The 12,486-nt window shown below is 44.0% G+C and overlaps 1 protein-coding gene across 1 annotated transcript in view; it reads right to left on the bottom strand.

Annotated features, from left to right (window-relative positions):
- Nucleotides 1-4,891: 4,891 nt before the first annotated feature.
- Nucleotides 4,892-12,486, bottom strand: part of GRPR (gastrin releasing peptide receptor) — a gene marked incomplete at both ends in the record, with an annotated part of 31,204 nt that continues 23,609 nt past the window's right edge. Inside the window, 2 exons of the mRNA XM_082681861.1 lie at nt 4,892-5,281; nt 6,698-7,049. Of these exons, the coding sequence (XP_082537987.1) occupies nt 4,892-5,281; nt 6,698-7,049 (742 nt within the window). The remainder of the gene's footprint in view (nt 5,282-6,697; nt 7,050-12,486) is intronic.

Here is a 12,486-nt window from a genome sequence, read left to right as displayed (position 1 = left end):
TTAACTTATATGCTTAGAAACATCTTCGATGCCCTTTGTGCATATTCTTTGACTTTATCACTAGTTCAGGCCTTTGGACAAGATCTAGAGCAGGGAACAGGAGGGTCCATTATGTTCCATGGACTGAGTTTCTCACGTGGGCTGGATTTGGGAAGCAACGCTGAGCGGTGGACTGGACGAGGACGTAAGAGAGATGCAGGCCCAGGTTAATGCTCTGTCATTCAGCTGAGCCATGTGGCCTTGGCATCGTGGAGCGATCTCCGTGAGCCTTGGCTTCATCTTCTGAATGCTCTCCAAGGTGCTGGTTAGGATGAACAGCAACGTGCTCAGCACTGCATGTGGCACGTCCTCGGGGCTTGGGGAAGTTGAGCCCCTTCCTTCCAGCACTTCTAGAGCCACAGGACTCCATTCAGACGCGGAATGCCATTCCCAATAGTATGCCTCTCCTGAGGCAACCATCCACAACTCCATTCACTCCCTCGTGCCAAGTTAAACAGAGTCACTTGCAGGGGCAACAGACTATCCTGTAAACTGGGGTGGTGGCGATCAGCACTGTTCTTCAATAGCACAGAATGGACCATGAGAATGAATGAGATCAGGTTACGCTGAACCATATGAAATCATCTTTTTTAACGTCAATCTGGTCCCATACCCACACTTTCATGCTTCGGCCTCATAGTTCCCTGGGCCTTTTAATCTAATAGTGAATGGTCACTAGTCAATGTCATTTACAAATTTCCACAGTAAAGGATGTAAAGCAGCTCTCTGGTCAGCAGCGAAGGCTTGGATTAGATGAGGCAAGGTAGACCATGAACACTAGGTCAATGCAAAGTATATTTTGAATTAATTGTGACTATGTAATATTTTAACCGAGGGGCTCTTCAACTTTTTAAAAATTTAGATAAATTCCACCAAATGCATTTCTAATGTGAACTTTCACGTGAGAAAAACTTGTTCTCAGTGTGCGGTTTTTTGATTGCTCCTAAAAAAGTGTGTCTTTGAAGGCCAAATATCATGATAAGAGATTGCTTGATATTACAGTGTTTGTGTTTGTGTTGGGCGTGTATGTGTGTCGGGGGCGGGGGGCGGAGTTGTCGAGGTTGGGGCTGAGAGAAGTGACCATCCCGATACAGAATGAAGTAGAGCTTGTTAGGGGTCGGTTTCATTGACTAGCTCACACAAAGCCTGGTCCCAGGAGAGTGACTAATTCCTTTGTTTTCAGCTGTTAATCCATTTTATGAAAATTCAGCCAAATATTAGACAAATGTGCTCCATTCCTCTCAGCAACCCAGGGTTAATTCTAAGCTACTCTTTAATGGGAGCTCCTTCCTGGTGTGGGTGTGAAGGGCACAAATGGCAAGAAAGTTTGCACCTCCCCATCTCATCACAACACCGTATGTACAATTATTCCACTCTCATACAGTCAGGTTCCCGGGGCCATCGTTTCTATCTGGCTCCTGGGAAAAGTGACTTAGCCACCTTGCAGTCCACAGATTGAGGGTGTCATTCAACTTGTAGTCCCCAAACAAAGCTAATCACTATTACCAGAAGCTACTTGGCACGTGAGTAGACTCCGAAACCAGTAACCAACGGCTACTTGGGCACAAGTGAAGACTTTATAACTGAAGTGTGCCCATGTCTTGTGGACAAGTTTATTTATTTCTATTTAACGTATATTTTCATAACAAGCTGAACTTGGTCTGTGTGAAGTAGCCTCTAAACTGTTTATTTATCTAAGGGCACTCCATCCTTCAAGATGAACCCAAGTTGTTTGTGGGGCAAAGCAGGGAAATCCAGGGCTTATTAATGAGGCGGAAGGCCAGGTTCAGTGGGGGAGTGAGGGCAGCCAGAAGAACAGGGTTCAGCCATCTGCACTTATGGGGAATCATCACGTCAACAACATGGCGGGGCCAGGATCTCTTGCTGTGGAAAATCCCTCCGAGCAGCAGCCGTTGGTGGGAAGACTGCTTTGTTTATTGCTTAATCTGTCACTGTTGAGCTGCCTGCCTCAGGGAGGCTCAATTTAAGATAGATTGAAAGGTAGTGTCTGAATAAACTGAATAAACACAGATGGTTTTCCACAGCCAAAATTGATTTTTTTTTTCCCTCACCAAAGACATTAGCTCTAAACATGATTATCTTTGGAGGCGAGGAGTGAAATGTCTTAGCTCCAGCCGCTGCCACACTCAGCCCTAACAGAGAGGTGATACCACGTGGGGGCTTGGGTCTCCCTCACCGTGATTTTAGGTTCCGGAGGTGAAATAAAAATTTGACTTCCCTAGAGCAGGGCCCGGCTGAGTTCACCCCAGTGAGAAAGTTGGAGTCAATCTATCAGTTGATTCACAAAATAATTTGATCAGTCCTCTAGGTCACTGGCTGGCAAAGGCCTCCTCCAACCTTTTCACTGAAGAGGCTCAAAGAGATGATAAGATTTGCCTAAGGACACACAGCTAGACCCAGACATCGATCTCCTGTTTATCTAGAAGCTAGAAAGGAGGCCAGACACAGTCTATGCCATGATGTTAAATGAAGGAGGCATTAAGATAAGTCCTACTCCCAAAATGTCTTCGGAAGCAGGGAGATCAGAGATGCTCGAACAAGTCATGCTAGGAACCCAGAATGCTATGCACTTTAGCAACTAGCTAGGTATGGAGTCACTTATACTCAAGAGTTTTGAAGAAAGCCAAGGGTAAAACTGTGGTGCAGCAGTTCAAGATAACAGGTGCGTGGAGGTTGAAGAAGTGTGAATAGGAAAGGTACTCTTTGTACAAGGAGGAGATTGAGCAAGGTGTTTTCTTCTATCTCTTTCAGCTCTAATTACAAAACATAACAAGCTAACGGGATGTCATTCATACAAATTATTTGAAGCAATGGAATTGTCTGTCTCCTTCCATTCCACTATTGGGAACATGAGTGTAGAATGGTGGTTGAAGGATTTCTCAAGAGGAGTTGCTGCAAAGGTGGCAGAAGTGGGACAACTGTGAGCAGGTGGCTACATAAATGCTTAAGAGACAGAAATCGAAACAATGATGGGGCTCAGAGGATCTCAGCAATAGAAGGGACTGTCCTCTCATTCTAGAGAGTTAAAAAAATGCTAGCCATATATATATATATATATATATATATATATATATATATATATATATATACACACACACACATATATGACAGAGTTGGGATGTCAAGCTAAAAATCTTGGTTCTTTCAGCTATACTACCTGTCTGCTTTTCAAACTGTCCCATGTAATTATGGAGCACCAGGAAAGCAGGTGTGTACAGTATGTAACTGCATGTAGCAAACAGAAGTGCAGAGGTTCACTCCAGCTAATACAATTATAAATACAGATCTTTACAACAGTCTTGGTCCCAACTGCTAAAGCTCTGTAGACAGTGAGCACTTCCTTGTATCAAGACACAAAAATCTTATAAAAATCTCATGTGGAAAAGAGAGCTGACTGTTCTATCTCACCCGGATAGAGAAAACCGGAACTAAAACTGTCTTAGTGTGTGAGGGCTACACATGAGGGCACATTTGCAGAATTTGGATTTATCTGAAAGTGGGGTAACACATTTGCAATCTGTCAGAATTGGCCTGTCCTTGAGTCAAGAAAAACTTGATTCAGGGTATCTAAAGAAAGAGAGTCAAATCCTTTTACTCACTTAGAAAACAAAAAAGATTTAAGTCCAGTATTTTTCTGCACATGGGCTGTTTCATAAATACTCTTCATAAGTAGAAACTTAATGTATCTGTAGCTGTCTTTCAATCAGTTCTTAAAGCTGAGACCTCCCCCTGCAACTTTCTTACACATACTGAGACAGAAACACATATTACTGACATTGAATTCATTTCCTGCCACAGACTTTAGGTAAAGCAGATATTAAATGTAAACATGTTTCTATTTCCACTCAAATATGATCCCTTTCTTCTCATGTGAAACTACTTCTTCACTGTAGCAGACAAGGACAGCCAAATAGAAGTAAATACATTTGTCTGAAAACCTATATGCCTAAAATAAATACTATACTTTATGCACTTCTATACATGTTTGATGAATGGATAGTATGATCAATTTTCCCCGCGAAGGATTTCTCTGATATGGTGGAACCACACCATGGATGATTGCAATTGGGTAACAGCAAAAAGGACCTGCATTGAGTTAGAATTCGGAGTGTGAGCTATCACTCCCCAGCTACACCTGGACCTCAATATATGTGTCAGTGTGTTTGGTTGTGTTTTTGCCTTCAAATGATGTGGTGAGTGTTTCTCCTATGTCCTCAGCAATGTCTTTTAAAAACAATCGACACTCAGGGATTTGTTTTAAATTGGCTTCCAGTGTTATCAGTTTGGGGACTGTCCCTTATACATGGGACTCGCCTAGGGTTGACTTTTCATATTACAAGTGTAAAAAAAAGTTCCTTGGTTTGTGATTATAAGTATTCCTGAAAAATGACTCAAATCGTATTCTTAAAGCACTGACTGGTGCTTAAAGAAATGACAAGGTGAAGTCTCTCACAAAGTGGACACTCAGTGTACAATTTCTCTGCTATATAAATCTGGTTGTTCGTATAGTTTCTATGACTTAGTTGAGCACATCTGTATGTCAGGGTTTAATGCTTAAAATAATGATTTCCTATTTGTTCCCTTTTCTAAAAAAGGGAAAGTTTGCTCTGCGTCAGAAGCAGCATTCACAAGTTGAAATGGAAAACACACGCCTTGATGGGCCTTTCCAACATAATGGTGACCCATTTGGGCCTCCCCCCAACCCGCCCACATCGCTCATGAGCCTGCCAAAGGGTCTTTGGAGGGTACAGAGACAACAACAGAGGCGAGGGTTCCTTACCAGCCATAAGGCAAAGCCAGGAGTCCCTAGGGGGCAGGGTCAAGGGTCAGTCTAGACGTACCCCTCGTGACAGATGTTTCCGTTGATGAGGCTGAAGGCGGCCGCGGAGGGTGTGGTGCTCTTGAAGGAGGTCATGCAGGTGGTGCTTCTGCCGGAGCTGTGAGACCGGGTCATCAGGCTGGGCCGGCAACAGAGGAGCTGGGTGTTGAACTGTTTCCTGAAACTCTTGCTCAGCAGGTAGAGGGCAAAGGGGTTCACGCAGGAGTTGGTGAAGGCCAGGAGGCGGGCGCAGATGCTGGTGACGAAGTGGAGCACGGAGGTGTCCACCTCGGAGTAGTGGTAGGAGCGGTACAGGTAGATGACATGGTTGGGGAGCCAGCAGAAGGCAAAGAGACCCACAAACACCAGCACTGTCTTGGCCAGGCGCTTCCGGGATTCGATCTGAGGACAGAGTGACACAGAGGCAAAGATGTGGGCAGAGCAAAAGATGGGGAAAATGAATTAGGGAAATGGACGGGCTCACAAGGCCACAGAAAACAAGTTCAATAGTTCCAATGTGCCTCTGAGCTCTTTAAACAAAGTTGATTACATGCTTGAGTGGACTGCACGATGAAATTCTAGTAAGTGCCCCTCTGTCCTCAGGAGGGCATTGGTGCAGTTATCAGCCATATGACTTCATGTCTTTCTCGGCTCCACAGTTAATAATTTCTTCTTCCCTCTGAGGCCTGAAAAAGCAGCCAGCTTTGTTCTTCCTCATTCGCCAAACCAAGATAACTGCCTATGATTATTTTTTTTACTCTCAAGTTTTTTCTGGCCTATATAACACAGGAAGGGTCTCAGAGAAAAGCGGGCTGAGCATCTCCTTTTTTTCCCAACTCCCTCTGCTACGGCAAGGGGAAACATTGTTCTCTTTAAAGAATCTGGGGTACAATGGATGTTCACCATTGAGAGGTCTTTCAAGCAGGGAGACAGTTTCACTGAGAACTGCCATTTTCCCCCCATAATTGATGAGGGAAAAAAAGAATTTTAGAGGGTGAAGCCTCCAACTGAGTCAGCTACACGTTTGAAATGGAGGGAGTCTTTCTGCTTTTCCATCATAAATACTACACGATCTACATTTGGACTAGAAGACAAAAACTGATGAAGACGACAAAGCCAGAGCCCCTGGTTTCTACCATTTATACCACAGGATGAAATTACGGGGGTGACAGGGGGATTGGAGAAGGGAGCCTAACACATAAGGAGGGCATCCTGCACTCTGGGCCATCTGGGGGTACATGTGTCTCTCTTGTGATCCTCCAACAGCCTTACAATATATGGGTTATTACCCTCATCATGGATAAAAAACTGACTCTCAGAAAGGGTAAGTAAGTTAGGAAGCCTGGATTTGAACTCAAATCAATGTGAACCCATCTTAATCAAACTACTGCTTTTTCTTCAACCAGCCTCGTTTTCCTGCCCTTTCTGCTTTATCACATGTGGTAACTGTCTTCCCACCCAAACAATGTGATTGGAGCTTAAAGAACTCACATCCCTAGGAGCCTCAACATTTTATTTTTTAAAAAACAACAACAGATTTTTCTCAAAAAGAAACCCATACTCCAAAGCTTTCAGGTTCTCCACACCTCGCTTGCCTAGGTTTCTTTAATGAGAGAACCAGATTCTTAAAGAACACCTGCATGCCAAGTCTTCTGAAGCTAGGAGTTCCTGTTTACCATCTGGCCACAGATCACTCACCACTTCTACTGCAGAATCAGGCAACGTGACCACCCAGATACTGAACTTGTCAGTGGAGTCCTAAAGAAACGCAAGGAATCAAATCCCCAAGGAGGAAATGAATCACTTCTAAGCACCTACCTGCTTCTTGACGTGTATATTCCCTTCCACGGGTAGATTGTAAGCACTCTGGATCAAATTTTTGGCGATGAAGTAGTAGTAAACAGAGATGATCGACAGCGGGATGATGTAGAAGACCAGGAAGGAAGCCATGGAGTGGATTCTGGGGTGCAGCTCATTAGAGTGTGGGTACGGGGCACAGCTAATGAAGGTCTGGTTGGTGCTTTCCTCGTGGAAGGGATGTAGGTCAGAAAATACAGCCTCTGGGATGGCCAGAAACATGGAGATGATCCAGATCAGTGCGGCTTTGAGGCAGATCTTCATCAGGGCGTGAGAGGCCTGGATATCCATTGGCCGGACGATGGCTTTGTACCTGGGGCAGGGAAGAGGGAAGTTATCTATTACTATTATGGGTGCCTGGGCCGGGACTAGGGTGAGGCCAGTGAGGCCCCTGAGGTGCAATACTTAAGGAGGCGTTGACTGTCAGGTTCATGCAAGCGCTGACTCTGAACTGACAGCGAGCACCTCCTTAAATGCTGCACCCCAAGTACCTGGCTCACTTCATCCTAGTCCTGGCCCTGAAGGGTGCTGCTCCCTTCCCCCTGCAGTAATATTCTGCCCACATTCTTTCTTGATTTTAAGAATACTTCTCAGAAAAGCTGAAGCTCCATTTATTTTTCTTCTTAAATCACAGAAATGAATAACAACGCGTGTTTAACAAAGGATGCTGGAACAAGAAGGTTGGCTTTTTTTTTTTTTTTTTTTGGCAAAGCCTTCATTTTGAGTATTCAAATGCAGTTTAGGAAACCTTTTGTCACTGAGTATTTACATAAGCCTCTTTTCTTTTTCAAAGGTCGCAGAACAAATAGTCCGCTGAAAAAGTCACACACAGAAGCATTCCTGTAATTAACAAATGAATCTCCCCGCCCCCCCCCCCCCACTCTCTTTCAGCCTCATCTTCTCTTGCAATATTTAGGTCCTTCCTGGTTTCTGTGCTACCTGTGCCCCTGTCGTGGGTCGAGTGCTCTGGGAATGAGACATTGAGATGTAGTCAGGAGGACACAGAGTTTATTGTTGATGAACACCTGTGGGGAAAGGGAAGGAGGCAGGACTGCGCAGAGGGAGCTGTCAGACCCTGATGCAGATCTGACAAGGTCTACACCAGCCAAGGTGACCAACCATCCTAGTTTGCCTGGACATTTCCCAGTTTTAGCACTGAAAGTCCTATGCCCTGGGAAACTTCTCAGTCCCAGTGACGGTGACAGCTGGTCGCCCTACACCAGCCCAATGGGAAGCTCAGGAGCAAAGATTGCCCAACGAAGGGGTCCTGTCTTGGTAGAAATGGCCAAGCCCTTGTATCACCACCTGGCTTGGTCACTGGCTGGGGCCACCCAAAAAGAAGGTGACCTCAGTTGCTACCTGGTTCTGTCACTAGGCAGGAGCTGCCCAAGAAGAGCATGACCATAGCTTGAAACGTGAAGTGGACCCAGAAGGAGCTGAGAGCTGAACAGCAAGTCTTTCCTTCAAGGGAGGTCTGAGCAGAGCATCTCCATGCCTGCTACAACTCCCCACACAACGACTAGCACAGTGGGCCACACACTTATTTTGGGTCCACCTGTTGAGAACCCACTAGAGGATGAGCCTTTGGGGGGCAAAGACTGGGTCTTTTTCTATCTTGGTATCTGCCAGCACTGCGATTTGCACACACGGCACAAACATTTGTTCTACTGCACATGAGCTGCTATAGTGTAGAAGGTGATATGCGTTGGGACCACCTAAATGTGAGGGTGTTCATTGTTGAAAACGCTGCGCTGACACTGGGTTCTGCCTGTGATGCTCTTTTATATAGTGGACTTCAGTGAGAAAGGAACAGTTATTTCCACTTATTTCCATGTTGATCAAACCTCCATTGAGTTACCACTCTTGGCTGCACTCTGACTTCTCGCTCACTTTCTGCGACCCTCCAGGGAAGGGGGAGTGAGTTTTGAGTGGTGAGTTTGGGAAAAAGAACCCAGCATGTGCACTGGGCTTAGAGAGGCCTGTGCTTATCTAAGTGTCCCTGACAAGGGGAGTGGCATATGTAATTTAGAAGATCAGAGTGTCTGCAAGTTCATTATTGCTGGGCACCTAGGTCACATTCTCCAAACAGCTTTATGAGATATAGAAGTAATTATTTTTATTGTCATCTGTCTTATTTCTATATCTAGTTCTCTGTTCCCACTTCAGGTAGGGGAAAAAAGGTGAGTATTTATCAGATATCCCCAACACTCCAGAACAACACTGTAGTCCTGCTTCTGTGTACCCGGGTTTGCTTTTCCGTCCATAATTTGTATTAGTGCATTTAAAACAATTACAGGGACTTCCCTGGCGGTCCAGTGATTAAGACTCCGCGCTTCCAATGCAGGGGAGGGGGGCGGGTTCAATCCCTGGTCTGGGAACTAAGATCCCACATGCCACACGGCATGGCGAAAAAAACAAAACAAAAAAAACACTTATTAAAAAAAAAAATTTCAAAGGAGGTTCTACTGTCCTGTGGTGCTTTCTCTAGTCACTAGTCATTTCAAACATTTTAATTCCTAGTTTAGAATGTAGTCAAGGAATGGATTTTTTTTTTTTTTTTTTGCGGTACGCGGGCCTCTCACTGTTGCGGCCTCTCCCGTTGCGGAGCACAGGCTCCGGACGCACAGGCTCAGCAGCCATGGCTCACGGGCCCAGCCGCTCCGCGGCATGTGGGATCTTCCCGGACCCGGGCACGATCCCGTGTACCCTGCATCGGCAGGTGGACTCTCAACCACTGCGCCACCAGGGAAGCCCGGAATTGATATTTTTAATGAAAGATATGTGAATATCCTCAGCCAGAGATGTATATGACTAAAGATATCTCTGATAAATCCATTAGAGATAAACTGGTAGTTATGACTTCCATGTACATTTTCTGGCAGATAGCAGTCACAAGTACCATTAACTCTCCAAGGGAAGGTGATTCCCTCAGGCATGAAGCAGAAACCAGAGCGAATGGCTTACCTCCTTCTCTCTTGGGAGTCTTGTATTCCTAAGTGCAAAATGCCGTGGGAACTATTGAGCTACTATTTCAAATTCACAACTTTTAAAACATAAAAGATAGTATAAAATATTTCTTTTATAGTTTTGCCAGAGAAATAATTTGAATCTAAATCTAAATAAGCCTCTAGATCTATGTACCAGTTTTCAAGGAATGTGGGGATAGAAGAACCTGCTAGATGATGCAGTCAGTCAAATCCTGAACTGGAAAATTCTACAGGAATAATGACCCCATTTTTTCAACAAATATATGGCATAGAAGAGCAGAGAAAATGGTTTATAGACTGACTGATACCAGTGCAATATGTAGACTCCTTTTGGATTTTAATCCAAACCAAACAACCATAAAAAGATATTTTTGAGACTATTGAAGAAAATCAAATGTAGATTTAGTACTGGTGATATCAAGGAATTATCTTTAATGTATTAGGTATAATAGTGGTATTGTGGTTCTGTGCTTTTTAAAAATCTTTATTTATTAAAAACACACCCTAGGAGTTCCCTGGTGGCGCAGTGGTTAAGAATCCGCCTGCCAACGCAGGGGACACGGGTTTGAGCTCTGGTCCGGGAAGATCCCACATGCTGCGGAGCAACTAAGCCCATGTGCCACAACTACTGAGCCTGCGCTCTAGAGCCCGTGCTCCACAACAAGAGAAGCTACTGCGATGAGAAGCCCGCGCACCGCAACAAAGACCCAACGCAGCCCAAGAAAACCCCCCAAAACAAAAACACACCCTAAAATATTTATCAGTGAAATAATATAATGTGTAGGGTTTGCTTTAAAATATTCATATATCATTTTTACAATTAAAAAATAAGTAAAAATGCATTGCCAACAGTTTTCTATTATGAAATATTCACAAAATATCAAAGAAATTACAGAAATCCCATTTACTAAGCTCTTGCCTTGTGCCAAGCAGAGAATAGCATTGAAATGATCTCATTTATGTTCCAGACAACTCCAACAGGTAGGTGCTATTATCCCCACTCTACAGGCAACAAATTGAAGCTCAGATGGTTTCAGAGGTGGTGAAGTCAATATTCAATTTGGGACCAGCTCTTTTCAGGATAGTACAGCTCTTTAAGAAGAAAGCTCTGGGAAAATCCTTCCTAGAGATAGAAAAATAGACCAGCCATTTCCCAAATGTGTACAGAACATACCAACTGTTCCCTGAAAGTCTAATGGTTCTGTAGAGCTTGGAACATAGCAGTCTATATCTTCTGGTTTGGGCTGCTCTGCCTGGAGCTCCCAATGAAGGGAGACCCCACTGGGCGGTTCTCATTTAAGAGTGATGACTGGTTGGACTAGGATGGATACCAGCCAATAATAATCGAAACCAGCCAATAAACTGCCTGGCCAACTACCAAAGAGTCTCTCTTTCTCTCAAGCATTTAAACTGAAAAATTGAGAGGATGTAGTTAGTCAATCGTAGATGATGGCAATAAAATATTATGATGCTGAGGAAGGGATCAGTGCAAGATGAATAAGCAAAGTAGGTAGAGTGAGACAAAGAGAATGAGGCAGATATAAAAGCAGAAGAAGCTGAGATGATGTGGCTCTAAGTCGTACAGAGGGTCCTTGGTTCCTGGCCCACAAACTACTTTTGAATGTCCAAGAGGTGTTCTGTTATAATCTTACAATTCTCCCGTTCCCTTTTCACTTGAGTTAGTTTAAGTGGCAACCATTCTTTGTCAACAAAAGAGCCTTATTTAGAACAATTAGACATGGTGGTCATTTAAAGCCATCATCAGATTTTATTTCCAGGATCATTTCGCATAGATTATCCCCCACTTCCGGTCCTTTGAAAGAAAGAGCTGTCAACTTTCGAGAGACTAGTCTATGTTCTATTCTTAAATTCGCCATCACTTTCTTGCCTCCGCCCTTTCGTCATGCCTGATTCCAGAGTCTCCATTCATCTGAAGCCTGTCCTTCCAAATTCCAGCTTATAAGTATCATCTTGAAGCTTTTGCTGATCAATCTAGGCCTCGATAATTCCGTTGCTTCTCCCAACCTGTCTAATTTTACTCTTCTCGTGTTACGCTTACTCTGCACTACCTTGAATTGCTTGCTAGCTTTCCATGGGCATGTCTTTTCTACCTGACTTTCTCGTAAGTTCCTGAGGTCAGAAGCTTATATCTGCTCCTCTTCTCTTCTTTCTGTATCACTGAAAATGCTCCAGGTCCCCTGTTCCTCTTACCACTTATTTCAAAGTAGAGGCTCAGCAAATACTTGCTAATCAATTAAGATTAATAATATGTGACTTGCAGATGTGTCTTTTATTTTCAACTTCTCATAAATAAGCGACAGCAGATTCACTTTCGCACACCTAGTAAGAGTCATTCTTCCACAGAATGACCAATTCACTCCTCTGACAACATGGGGCCAAAGACAATTGCTTCCCACTTCTGAAAACATCGGTGCTTCATTTTTCTTATGCAAACACCGGAAAGGTCCAAAACATTCTCTCTGCAAGATTAACGTGTCAAAGGGATTCTTGGCAAGTAGAAGTAGCTGGCTTCCACACCCAGGGTTGGCAACCTTTGCCCACAGAAAGGTATGTCTTTTATTCAAACACGGGCAGTTTGTTTAGTTTTAAGGATCCAGCATTTCAGCCCCTATTTGTTCACAATTACCTACCGAAGTCTGCAGGAATTGTTGAACAACAATATTTTAAAACCTCGATTACAATCCTGATGCACGCTACCTGGAGAGGCCTGAGGTGAAGAGAAAACGAAATGAACTAAATGTT

The sequence above is a fragment of the Grampus griseus genome, assembly GCF_964374135.1.
Source record: "Grampus griseus genome assembly, chromosome: X".
Lineage (NCBI taxonomy): Eukaryota > Metazoa > Chordata > Mammalia > Artiodactyla > Delphinidae > Grampus > Grampus griseus.
The sequence above is the reverse complement of the archived record's forward strand: the minus strand, read 5'-3'. Positions and strand labels throughout refer to the sequence as shown.